This window comes from Carcharodon carcharias, chromosome 13, assembly GCF_017639515.1.
Source record: "Carcharodon carcharias isolate sCarCar2 chromosome 13, sCarCar2.pri, whole genome shotgun sequence".
NCBI lineage: Eukaryota > Metazoa > Chordata > Chondrichthyes > Lamniformes > Lamnidae > Carcharodon > Carcharodon carcharias.
In genome coordinates, this window is record NC_054479.1 from 129,087,793 (window position 1) to 129,101,589 (window position 13,797).

At 43.0% G+C, this 13,797-nt stretch overlaps 1 protein-coding gene across 1 annotated transcript in view; it reads right to left on the minus strand.

Moving 5' to 3' along the window:
* The window catches only part of LOC121286153 (collagen alpha-1(VII) chain-like), a 190,725-nt gene that overhangs the window by 89,903 nt on the left and 87,025 nt on the right, over positions 1 to 13,797 (minus strand). Inside the window, exon 18 of the mRNA XM_041203134.1 lies at positions 11,643 to 11,720. Within this exon, the coding sequence (XP_041059068.1) occupies positions 11,643 to 11,720 (78 nt within the window). The remainder of the gene's footprint in view (positions 1 to 11,642; positions 11,721 to 13,797) is intronic.

The window sequence follows — 13,797 nt, forward strand, 5'->3', positions numbered from 1 at the left end:
TGAACTGTACCTCACAGCAAGGGGCAGTGATAAAAAAGACGCTCAGGTACAGTCTCCCATCTTTCTTCACGTAGTAGTAGAAGAATCCCTAGAAGTCTATAACATATTCACGTTTAAAAGTGATAAGAAACAAAATGACTTGAAAGAAATAATGGAAAAATTCAAAGCCAACTGCAGCCCTAGGAAAAACATCATCCATGAAAGATACTAATTTTTTTTATATGCATGCAAGGCAGTGACAACATTAGTCAGTGTGTAAGTGAGCTGAGAAAACAAGCTAAATCGTGTGAATTTGGAGAGCTTGATTAACCACTCATCCAAGATAGAATAATTTACAGGGTCGCAAATGACCCTCTGAGAGAATGGCTTTTGAGAGAAGTTGATCTCATGCTGGAGAAAGCAATGAATATCTGCAGAGTGATAGAGACAAAGAAATGCCGGATTAAACAGATGACAGAAGATGATAAGCCACGCATGGTCAAGCAGCTAGATGCAATTAAACAAAAACAGCTCCGGAAAGACCAAATAGAAAGCCTGAAGGTAAAAAGAACAAAGCTGACACTAAGACATTTAAATGCAGCCAACGTGGGACAGAACATTTACCACGTGGTTGTCCAGCCTATAGAAAGCAGTGTAAGAACTGTACTAAACTAAATCACTTCACTAAGATGTGTAAATCGAAGAAAAACAATGGCACAGACACTGAAACTGAACTTTTCATTGGTGCAGTAACAACACATTCCAAAGAAGACAAATGGAAGGTTAATTTAAAAATTGCCAACATGATGGTGTATTTCAAGCTTGACACAGGCGTACAAGCAAATATCATTCCCATAAGCCCGAATTGTAAGATAAGCAAAGAAAAACAGCTAACTAAAACAAAAGTGAAGCTGTCTACTTATATAGGTGAAAAATGCTGTAGAGGGCACATGCACACTTAAAGTGAACTACAAAAGCAGCCTCAAGTACTTCCATTCATCGTGGTGAAAACTGATGCAAAACCCGTTCTTGGAATCAAAACTTATGAAAATCTAAAGCTAATCAAGAGAATAATGACTGTTACCACTGATGACATCCTGAGCGAGTATAAAGGTGTGTTCTGGGGATTGGCTGCCTGAAAGCAGAACACACCATCAAGACTGATGATGAACACACCATCAAGGTGATGCGACACCTAAAATACATTCAGGAAAATACCAGTGTAGCTGAGAGACCGACTGTAAGCAGAGTTGGACATAATGGAGAAACCTCACATATTCAAGAAAATTGAAGAACCATTAAAGTGGGTTAATCCAATTGTAATTGTCGAAAAATCAGTTGGGAACCTGTGAGTCTGTCTGGAACCCAGAGACCTAAAGCAGGCAGTACAAAGAGCGCATTATCAGCTGCCTGCAGTAGAAGTAAAAGCTAACTGATGCTAAATACTATTCAGCCTTGGATGCGAGTTCAGGCTTCTGGCACGTCAAGCTGGATGATCGCAGTTCCTACCTCTGTACCTTCAACATACCTTACGAGTGATATAGGTTTTTACACTTATCTTTTGGTATTAGTTCAGTTCCGGAGGTGCTCCACAGAACAGTGAAGCAGCTGTTTTGAAGGGCTAAAGGGCGTGGAAACCTATATCGACGATGTGCTGGTCTGGGGAGCCTCACGAGAAGAACATGACCTCAAACTGAGGCAAGTGCTGGCTAGAACTAGAGAAAGGAACCTCAAGTTGAAGAATGAAAAGTGCAAAATAGGTCTTTATGAAATCAAGTACTTGGGACATGCGCTAACAAGTGAGGGACTGAAGCCAGACCAGAGTAAAATCGAAGCAGTTGTGAATATGCCACCCCCAGAATGTAAGAAAGACTTGGAGAGGTCTTTGGGAATAGTAACCTACTAGGGAAATTTATTTTGAACATGTCAGACCTGACAGCACCTCTCAGAGAACTTCTATAAAATGATGTGGAATGGCACTGGGAACAAAGTCACCAGAAAGTTTTGTCCAGTCTTGAAGAGAACACTCATCCAGGCACCAGTGTTAAAGTATTATGATGTCAGTCAGCCAGTCAAGATCTCAGTGGACACTTCAAAGACTGGCCTGGGAGCTGTCCTCTTGCAAAATGAGGCACCAGTGGCATACGCTTCAAAGGTAATGACTGACACACAGCAGCGGTATGCCCAAATAGAGAAAGAAATGCTAGCAATTGTGTTTGGCCTAGAACACTTTCACCAGTTTGTCTATGGCAAAGATGTGGAGGTAGAGTCTGATCATAAGCATTTGGTTTGGTAGCTACACTTAAAAAGTCCCTGAACTGTACACCACCAAGAATCCAAAGATTACTAATGCCTCTGCAAAAGTACCAGGTCGGAGTTAAATACAAACCGGACAAGGAAATGTACATCGCAGACACTCTGTCACATGTGTACCTACCCATCACAGAGGAACAGGATAAAGAAACTGAATCACATGTTCATACGCTGACAAAGAACTTACCTGTGGCTATAACCAAACTGGATGAGATCAGGGAAGCGACCAAGAACGATGCCACCCTGAGAAAAACTGCAGCAAATTGTGCAAACTGGCTGGCCCACACATCGGAGCAGAGCCCCTTCTGCTGTACAAGAGTACTGGAACTTCCATGAGAAACTTCATGTGGCAGAAGGAATACTTTTTAAGGAAGAAAAAATTATAATTCCTACAACACTGAGGAAAGGAATGCTGCAGCACATACATGAAAGTCATCTCGGCATAGAAACATGCAGGAGAAGTGCTCAAGATGTAATGTATTGGCCTGGAATGGGAGCACAAATTGGGGAAATGGTGAATGCATGTGCAGTGTGCCAAAAGTGCAGTAAATCGCAACACAAAGAACCACTTCAACCACAAAGTGTTCCAGAGAGGACCTGGCAGAAAATTTGAGTGAACTTGTTCACATTTGACAACAGTGAGTACCTACTAACGATAGTTTATTACTCAAAATTCTTTGAGTCTGTGCTGCTGAAAAATGATAGTAAGAGCATCGCTGCAATAAATCACTTAAAATCAATTTTTGCTTTCTATGAAGTGCTCATCTCAGATAACAGTCCACAATTCTTAGGCACTGAGTTTCACAAATTTGCACAGGACTGGGAGTTTTGCTACACTACATCAAGTCCTGAATATCCACAATCCAACGAATGGTGAATGTACCATGTTGACCTTAAAACACTTTTGAAGAAGGCAAAGGCAGATGGAAGAGACCCCAACTTGGCTCTGCTGAATTTCAGGAATATTGCATTAGAGGGCATTTGATCATCTCCAGCACATCTTCTGATGGGGAGAAGACTAAGAACCAAGCTTCCAACTGTGCCCCAACTGTTATTTCCACAACCAGTGAGCACAGCATGCAGAATCTGCTCAAACTGAGACAGCAGACGCAGAAACAGTATTTTGATCGAGATACCTGACCTCTGCCTGACCTGAACATGGGAAGGACAGTGAGGATTCAGCATGAAAGGATCCAGAATTCTGCTGTTGTAATAGGAGGATCAAGGTCTTACATAGTGCCTGACTCCAAATGGACAACAGTACAGGAGAAACTGGCAATTCTTAGGGAAACAAATGAAATGCAACCCGGCTCTGAACCAGAAAGTGTAACTAAAGGTCAAAAACCAGAATGCACCAGACAAAGCCTGAGAGTCCTGAAAACTTTCCAAAGGGTGATGGAGACACAGAGCTGGAGAAGGCCTCTTGTCCTTCAAAATCAGCTCTGTCACCATACAGAACATCCAGTGGAAGAACTGTGAAAAAAACCGCAAGAGATACAGAGATGAGTAAAAGACAAAACAGACTGATCAAATCAGAGTGAGAAAGAATAGGTAAGACACTTTGTATACTTGTGTTGCATACAAGTTTTTTTTAAAAAAGGAAATGTCATGATAATAGCTGATTGTGGTTGTGGACTCCAGTATTAGATACTGTACAGTATTCTGTACTTTATATGGGTTCACCTGACCTGGGGATTGAAGGTCAGAAAGCACATGTTGGAGTTTGTCTTGATAGAGTTCAGACACTGCAGGTATGTGTTCACGTTAGGAAAATATGCTATCAATAAAGTTAGTTCAGCTACAATGTCAACAGCCTGTGTGCATCATTAAAAAAAGAAACAAGACATGGGCCAGAATTTTATGTCCCACAGGTGGGTGCGCGCCTGATCTGAACAGATGTGAAAGAGCACGAGATGACGTCAGGCGAGTGTCCCACCTTTATCATGCACTCGTGCGATATTGCGCTTGGCGGGCACGCTTCCGACTGCCTCATGCGCCCGCTGACAATTAAGTGGGCAATTAAGCTGATTAACGATGCAGCGATTTTACGTGACCTGTCCACATTTACGGTTGCCGGACAGTCCATTCTCCCAGGCGGCCTTCACATTTTTGCTCAAACCTTGATCCAGGGTGGGATGAAATCTCTTCAGGGAAATAAAATAAAAAGAGATATCTGGGGACTGTTTTTTTATGAGATATGCTTTCAGGTGCTCGATTGTGCTGCATGGACATATTTTTGAAGCATTTTTGTCATTTCCTTTATTCTGTGGAGATCTGCAGCTCCCTGGGTAGCTGTCTGCCTTCAGGGAGCTCACTAAGAGTGCTCACCCGCACCCTCAGTTAGGTTGTCACCCGCCCTCTTCCCACCCCCACCCTGCCAGCGCTGAGCATTTCAGTATTAATTTCAGTTAATTGGCCAGCCAGCATGAAATCGCGGTTGGGGGCTGATTGCAACGGGAGGCCCATTTCCCATCCACTTTTGGACCACTGATCGCATGCGCCCGATGACTGGAAAAATTCAGTCCGTGGTGTACTCGAGACAATTTTCAGACTTTGGTCTTTTTAATTTATTTTTCAGGATGGACAACAAGGGCAAACGTGTTTTTACTCCATATGCCTAGTAGTCCTGAGAAGGTGACAGTTGACCTTTGCCTTGAACTGCTGCAGTCTTTGTGATGATGGTGTTCCAACAATGGGGTTAGGTTGGGAAAGCCACTATTCTGATCCAATAATTGGAACATAGGATCAAGAGTAGGCCATTAAGTCCCTAAAGGATTTTCAGCTGTTCAGCTAGATCATGGCTGATCAGTAATGATAGAATAATGGCGATATTTGTCCAAGGCAGAATGGTGTGTATCTTGGAGGATAACTTGGAAGTGATAATGTCCCTGTTACTTTGTTGCTCCTGTCCTTCTTGTTCTGGAAGCTACAAAGGAAGAAAGTGTTATCATAGTTATGGCGGGGCACCAATTACGTTAATTCCTCTAGCTGTCCTGGATAATGCATTTTTTTTTTGAAGTATTGCTATAGCTGCACTCAGCCAGATGTCTGGTGAATATTCTATTATTTGAGCCTTTATGATGGTGGAAAAGCAGGGAGAGGGAAGGTGTGGTCTTAAAGTGAGCCATCATTGCAGAGTACCTAGTCCCTTCCATGTTTGTAGTGATCATTCTGATATGGAAGGTTCAGGTCAGCTTCTGATCAATAGCAACACTCAAGTTGTTACTGCTGGGGGATTCGGCAATGGTGGTGTCATTGAAGATCAAATAGAGATGGTCAGGCCTCCTCTTGTTCAATGTAGTTATTATTTGACATATATGTGACGTGGATGTTGCCTTTCACTTGTCGGTTAAGACAGGGTATTGTTCAGATCCTATAGTAGGTTGACATGGGCTGCTTAATTTTCAGTAGAGTTGTAAATGGAGCTAAGCACTGTAGAGTTGTAAATGAACAGCCAGTTAGGAAATAGAGATAGTTTAAGTAAGTTATATTGATAATTGTGTGTTTTAAGAATAAGTTTTAGCTTTAATGTTTAAGTTTGATTTGTATTTCTGTATCTGTGTTAAGAAAGGCCAAATTGAGTTTTAGTTTCACTTTATAAAGGTGCCTGCATTTTTGATGAGGTTTTTTTACGACTGTTGCAGCTAGGTTAAGCAAACAAGAATAGAAGAATTGGGTTGTTGCCTAGCAACAGTGCCCCAGAGAGGCATGTCCCTCCCACAGACGCACAGAAAAGCTAGAAACTGCAGTTTGTTTTGGAAGCTGTTCGAGTTCAGCTGGTTTGGAAAACAGCTGCCAAACAAGCCGCCTAGAAGGGGCAGATAGCCAGCTCCAAGCTAAAGTTGGTTGAAAGTAGCTACCAGAGAGACACTAGAGCAAGAGGGACAGATAGCCAGTCCCAAGCTAAGGAAAAACCCCAAAACGCCATAGGAGTGTAAGAGGGGAAGGTCCAAAGCAGACCTTCTAGTCAAAGGAAGGACAGGAACCTGGAAAAGGTCCTGTTAAGTGAAGACAAGAGTGAGGGGCAGAGAAAGGCTCCAAGCTTCAAGTTTAAAGCTTCAAGCTTAAAGGAACAGCTTGGAAGAGGCGAGAAAGTCCACAGAGATGGCTGAAGGTCTGGAACCCTATCCTATGGGCATGTGAAACAGTGGTGTACTGTTGATGACTGAGTTAGTGAGAAGATAGCTTGAATGCATGTGGCGACCCAGGGAAGAGGAACATCAGGAGGAGAGTTTGAAACCCGTGTGGAAGGCATCTGTGAGAAAGTGCCGGTTTGGGAGAAGATTCCAAAGTGAATCTTGAAGATTGGAGATTGGAAACCCTCATGTGAAAGACGGAGTTCAGTGAGACTGGTTGCTTCATGGTGTGACTAGTATCTGGGAAGAGTTGAAGAGAGATCCATAGCATCTGTTTGAGGTGGCATCTGTCACTTGGTTTCAGAGGGTGGTGTGTCTGACCATAGGGTACCATTTGGTACATGGACTGTGCACTTACTGTGGACATTAGAGAATAAGATAGCTTCTTTAGCTCATGTTATCCTTACAAATCTGTATATAGTCATATAGGTATAGTTGTGAGTAAAGGAGTATTGTAATACAGTTCATCTTTTCTTGTAGAATAACTGCTTGTTCTTTTGTTAAAAGTTCATTAGCTGACTCCCGTGGCTCTGTTCAGTAGCTACTCTCCACGTATCTAAACAAACAAGTAAAAGTTAGGATCTATCAAGCTGGGTTCCTCTCTGGGATCAGGCTTGTTCAGGGGTAACTTCAGCTGGGATCATAACACAGCCTCATTCCTGATCTTATTAGAAGTCAATTGCAGCAACAGTGATTCCCTGGGAAAATCCTACAATAATGTTCTGGGTTTTACTGATTGATCTCTGACAGCCATATATCTCTTCCTTTGTGTTGTATATGAATCCAGCCACTGGAGGCCTTTTCCATTGAGTCCAATTGACTCAATTAAAGTCATTGGAGCCATACTTGGTCAAATACTGATTTAATGTCAAATGTAGTTACAGTATTCTCACCTCTCCTTAGGCATTTTGCTCTTTTGCCTATGTATGGTTTCAGATAGTGATGAGGTTTGGAACTGAATACTGAAAATGGAACCTGATCTAAGAGTCAATGAGCAAGCTATTGGTAAGAGAGATGAGTTTTAATTTATAACAACAACTTGAAATTACATAGCACCTTTACTATAATAAAACATCCCAAGGTGCTTCACAGAAGCATTATAACATGAAATATGACATCAAGTCACATTAAGATATTAGGGTAAATGAACAAAAACTTGGTCAAAGATGTAGGTTTTAACGAGTGTCTTAAAGGAGGAAAGTGAGGTAGAGGCGTAAAGATGGAATTCAGAGCTCAGGTCCTAGGCAACTGAAGGCATGGCTACCAGTGGTGAAGTGATTAAATTAGGGATGCTCAACAGGCTGAATTTAGAGCAGCACGAATATCTTAGAGGGTTGTAGGGCTGGAGGAGATTACAGGCAAAGGAGGAATTTGAAAACAAGGATTGGAATTTTAAAATTGAGGCATTGTTTAACTGGGAGCCAACGTAGGTCAGCAGGTACAGGAATGATAGGTGAAGGACATTTAGTGTGAGTTGGACACGGGCACCAGAGATTTGGATCACGTCAAGTTTAAGGAGGGTAAAATGTGAGAAGATGGCATTGGAATAGTCAGGCCTAGAGGTAACTAAGGCATGGACGAAGGTTTCAGCAGCAGAAGAGCTGAGGCAGGAATGGAGATGGGCAATATTACAGAGTTGGAAGTTAACTGTCTTAGTGATGGCATGGATGTATGCTTCAAAGCTCATCTTGGGGTTAGATATGCTACTGATATTTATATTCATATTTATATTTTTTTCTGATGTTTCTGTTGAAGTAACATTGTATAAGTGGTAGAACTCCTTAGGAAATTAATTCTCTAGATGTTACTTATGGCACTATTGATGATTCTGTCCCTCATTTAATGGATGGGAGGAAGCTAATTGGAAAGTAACTTACTGAGTTAGATTTATTTGTTTCTGGGTAGAACATATTGGTGCATTTGCCACATTATGTCAGAGAGATGTTAGAGTTGTACTGGAACAGTTTGTCTCAGGGAACAACTCAGTCTGGTGTTTGGGTCTTCAATACTGCAGTAAGGATGCTGTCATGGCCCATAGCTTTTGCTTGTCCTGTGCATTCAGCTATTTCTAATGCCAAGTGGAGTCAGCCAAATGTATGCTGTTTGTATCATGTCCTTCAACACTCTGTATTGAATTAAGACTGGTTTCGGCTTGGTGATGGTTAAGGAGTAAGGGCTATGCTGAGACAGGAGGTTACAAATTATGTCGACGTACAGTTCTGCTGCTGCTGTTGACCCACTCAGTTTCAATGATGCCCACTTTTGGGATGTTAAATCTGCCTTTGTCTGTCTGACTTAGCACAGTGGCCATTCCACACTACACATTGGAGAACTTTGCAGGGTGAATAGATTTTTTCTTCGCAAGGACTATGCAATGGCTACTTCTGCCAATGCTATCATGGACTGTCATGGCTGCAACAGGTGGTGAGACAAAAGACTAGTAGGTCAGTTCCTTAGATTGATTCCCTCATCACCCTCACTGGGTGATATCACAGAGTCACTTGTTGGTGGATATTGTAGTCAAACCACCATCCCCTGGCCCACTCTGTGCCCTTTCTTCCCTCAAAACTTCCTCCTAGTGCTTCCACAATATGGTGGTGTATCAATTCATCAGTTGGAGGAGCAGATAGTTTCTTTGACATTGTTTAACATAAAACCATGAGACATCATGGGGTTTGGAGTTAATGTGGAGGACTCCCATTGGAAGGTTTTGCAGAAATAACATCTATTTCTATCCTGAGATCCTACTAACATTGCATATTCATTCAGATTCTAATTATTTGGATTATTCAAAATTATTCTCCAACGCATTTCCTTGCTCTAACAGGCTGCCAGTCTTTGCACTCTCAGGTTGGAAGATCAAGGCATGTTTGGGTTGGATTTTGCAATACATTCTTGAAGTGACAATGGAGTTGCCACCGATGGTAAATAACTGGTGAACTGGAGACATAGGGCTGGATTTTTATCCTAGGGGCGGGCAGCAGGAGTCAGGAAATTTTCTGGCTCGGCTCGCCCACCTAAGGAGAAAGTGCAAGGGGAGGTGATGGCATAGTGGTATTGTCACTGGATTGGTAATCCAAGGACCCCAGAGAATCTGGGGACCCAGGTTTGAATCCCACCATGGGAGATGGTAGAATTTGAATTTAATAAAAATCTGGAATTAAAAGTCTGATGATGACCATGCAGCCATCGCCAATGGTTATAAAAACTCATCTGGTTCACTAATGTCCTTAAGGGAAGGAAATCTGCTGTCCTTACCTGGTCTGGCCTACATGTGACTCCAGACCCACAGCAATGTGGTTGACTCTTAAAATGCTCTCTAAACAAAAGCAATTAGGGATGGGCAATAAATACTGGCCCAGCCAGCGCCAGTGACATCCACATCCTATGAACAAAAACAAATACAGGATTTTCAATCCGGGATGGGGTGGGGGACGTGGATGGTAACATGGGCTCACCACCCCCAGAAACAGCTTGGAGGGTCTGCTGAGTGCTGAGGTGGACTGTTTAAAAGGTCCACTTTGGTGCTCTGAGACTTTGTCCCAGTTTTAATAGTTATAGGAAAACAAAGATCAGCCCTCTATCCCTCACCATCTATACACTCCCCATGCCCTGTCCATGCCCCCACACATCCTCTTGTGACCACTCATACCCTCCGTGCCCATCAGACTATATCAGCAGTCTAATGGATGTATGGACTCTCAGCTAAGAATGAATAATGAGGCTTGGCTGAGAGTCCAGACATCCATTAAAGTGTTGAAACAGCTGTGCCTTATGGAAAACATTGCTTGATTGACCCCTCTTGCTCTTTGATCTATTCTGTCAATTGCACAATGTTTATTTACACAAGATAGAGGTTTCAAGTGCTTGCAGTTTCAGCTATTGATAGGTTAAAGGATAATTGACACTTTTATAAGGTTGCAGCAAAAGGAGATTTTTTTTAAGAAAGTAGAAATTTATGAATGATTGACTGTTTTTGAAAGCTTTTTCAAACACCCTGTTGTTACTATAGGATTAATTTGTCCTGTACAGAGGAAGTGCTATGGGTTGGCAAGGTGGGTATGAGGGCCATGGAGGGTGGGTGGAGGGGCATGGTTGGCATTGAAGGGAATGAAGGGCCATGGGGCTGTGTAGAGGGGCATAGCTTAGCATGGAGGGTATAAGGGGACATGGGGGATGGGTGGGTAGAGCTTGGCATGCGGCTCATGGTAAGACCTTTTTAACTTACCTTTCAAAAGATTCCTTTATCCAGACTATGGTTCATGACACCTCTGAGGGACTGTAATCATAAGTCCTTTAAAAGATGGCCCAACATCATGAAAATTGTGGGCAACTAGTAGATGTCTGTCCTTGCAATGGAGCTAGCCAGGTTGGGAGTGCAGGGTGTGGACTTGTGACCCGCACCAGTCTGCACCCTTAAGCAATACTGATGAAAATTGGGGGTGCTTGGAATGGGATCAGGAATCCTGGGGCAGGATCTTTAAGTTGGTGAGCAGGGGGCGGGGCCCACTCGTTGACGTGTAAAATGATGCGGGATGACATTGGGCAGAACTCCCGACGTCACCCCACGTCATCTCCATTTTCAGGTCGGTGGGGGCAAAGCCGAATCAGCTGTGCGCCCGCCGACGTGTCAATGGCCTATTAAGGCCATTTAAAAAGTCATTAACCTAATTAATGGACCTGACCATCCAACCTTAGGGTTGGCGGGCAGGCTTTGAGCCAGCATGAAACCTCATCCATGTCACATGAGGGGACATGTCAGGGAAATTTTGTTTTTGTACCTTTAACATTTTTAAATTTGGAGCCGATCTCCCTGAGGCAGCACTTAGCCTCAGGAAGATCAGTGCACTCTTTTGCGCACATGCATAAAAGAGCACACTCTCAGCTGAGGGAATCCTCCCCCTGCCCGCAGAGGGAGTGTATAGAGCTTCCTGGCGAACGTATTGGCCCGCCCACGTAAAATGGCGCATGCCCCCGATTGGGGGCGCCGATTGGAGGTGTGCCTACTCGCACCCGCTCCTGCACATCCCCCCACAATGGGGGAAAAATTCTTCCCCTGGAATCAGGTCCCAGCTGCCATTTTCTTTATCTTCATGGAGTCTCCCCAACTCCATGAAAATCCAGCCCATACTCTTTATTGATTGTCTCTAACTGCCCATTGCTTGCTGTGACAGCTACTGTCATTGGTAACTCAGCTACAAAGTGTTTACTAACCTGATCTCCTTTTGCTCCAGAGATCCCTGGAGATCCTCTCTGACCCCGGCGTGTTCTCCCCCTCTTCCCTGCTTCGCCCTATAAAGAAAAGGAAGACTTCAATTATGCATGACAAAGATTTTGATAAGTTATACCATTTTCAGTCTTCTGAAGAGGCTGATATTTTCTAGGGTATGGTCCCATGAATGCCACCAGTTCTCAGATATTTCACTATAGTGGATATTCTTTAGCTGTAACCATAGATAGCGAGTATGAGCATGCTATTCAATTATGGACAGCACTAGAATTGAAAATGATCCTGAGCTCAACGAACATCCACACATTAGCATTTTTCAATTTTTCAGTAGGAGGGGAGCTCATTGGAATGCAGGAGAGAATACCCAAAGTCATTTTTTTCTTTCTCAGGCAAAGATGCTAATTCTATTGAGCAATGTTGTTGTCCAACTGAGATCAGGTATCTTCCATGTATTAGACAAAGGAATAATCACAATTCCCTAGGAACCAGCAGAAAAATGGTTAACTGAGTTAGAAAATCTTGCTCAACATGTTTAGAAATCTTAAACATATTCAGAGCCTTACATTGTCCCAGAGCCCTTCCACGTCTCAGCTCAAATTACATACACTCAGTTATTTCAATTGGCGTATTTGTGTTTAAAAATGAAATCTATTTGAATTGTAAAAGTGATTAAGCTATGGAAACCTTCTTATACATCAATCATTCCTTACTGTCCTCCCACACAACTTTCTGTATTTTGATAGTGGCAACCTAACACTCCATCTTCCATTCCTTCTGAAATACTTGAAGATCAATGGGAGGCGTGGGAAGACCTTTCATCTATTTAAATAAGTGTGACTATTAGGCATTAATCGTCATTCACAAAAACACGTTGGGGAGGGGTCCATCACATACCTTCAAACCTTTCCGTATTTTATTTTACAAAAGTTCTATTTATTTAGGAAATTTTATGTTTTAAAAATCATAGGATGGCTCTGCATTGGGAAAACAGCTGATCAGAATTCAGGATTTCAGCTTCGTTAAACTTGGCGTCCAGCACTCAAGCTACATTTTCCAATTTGGGTCAACTTTCTATTAGCTTGGGTTTATAAATTAAGGAATGTCAGACAACATTGGATAACTTGATTTTCTAAAAATTACTATCAATTAATTAAAAAATTCTGAAACTAAGGCCAGAATATTTGCCTTGTCAGGCGGGCTCAGCAGGAGCAGGCGGGGAAGGTCAGGAAGCCAACCACCGCCTGCGATCGGCTCCACACCGCGATTTCACAACACGGATGGGCCAATTAAGGCCTGCCATGCGTGGATCGCGAGCGGCAGCAATCAGCGCTACCTGTGGGTGGGGGGTGGGGGGGGGAAGAGAGAGCAGGCCTGGTGTGCAGTTGGATGAGGTTTCCTAAAAATTGTAAAGGCCGCTTGGCTTTTTTGCCTGCCTGCCAACCATAAGGTTGAACGGGCAGCGTAAATTTGATTTTAATTAGCTTGTTAATGACCTTACTAGGTCTTTCAATTATTGGCTGGCGCAGGTCCACTGAACGAAATATCGCGCGAGTGCATGATGATGTCGGGATGTATGCCCGACGTCATTGCATGTCATTTGATGTTCAGGCATGTCGGGCGCGTGCTGCATGCCAAGCGTGAAATTCTGCTCCTGGTAATAGATTTTAAATAACACCCATGTCCAACTTCCAGTACTCCCATAGTGGACTCAATAGGGCAGAAATTGTGATGCGGACCTGTTGACACAAAGCCCCACTAGACATGAGAACAGGATACAAGATTTGATACTAGTTCTGTTGAAAAGTCATACGGACTCGAAATGTTAACTGTGTTCCTCTCCGCGGATGCTGCCAGACCTGCTGAGTTTTTCCAGGTATTTTTATTTTTATTTGATCTATAATGTTGCTTCAATCTTCTAGCCTTATGCTCACCCAGAAAAGCTAATGAATCGAAGAAAAAACCAAGTCCATGAATTGATGTCCTCCCACCCCAGAATGAGAGAGAGAGAGAGAGACTGGGGGCAAAAACAAAAATATGATAAATGAGGGGAGACTCAATCAAAGGCCCTGTGGAAACTGATGAATGAGAGGTTATATAGGAAGGAGGGTGGGAAGAGGCATAGTCAGGTAGCTATGGGAG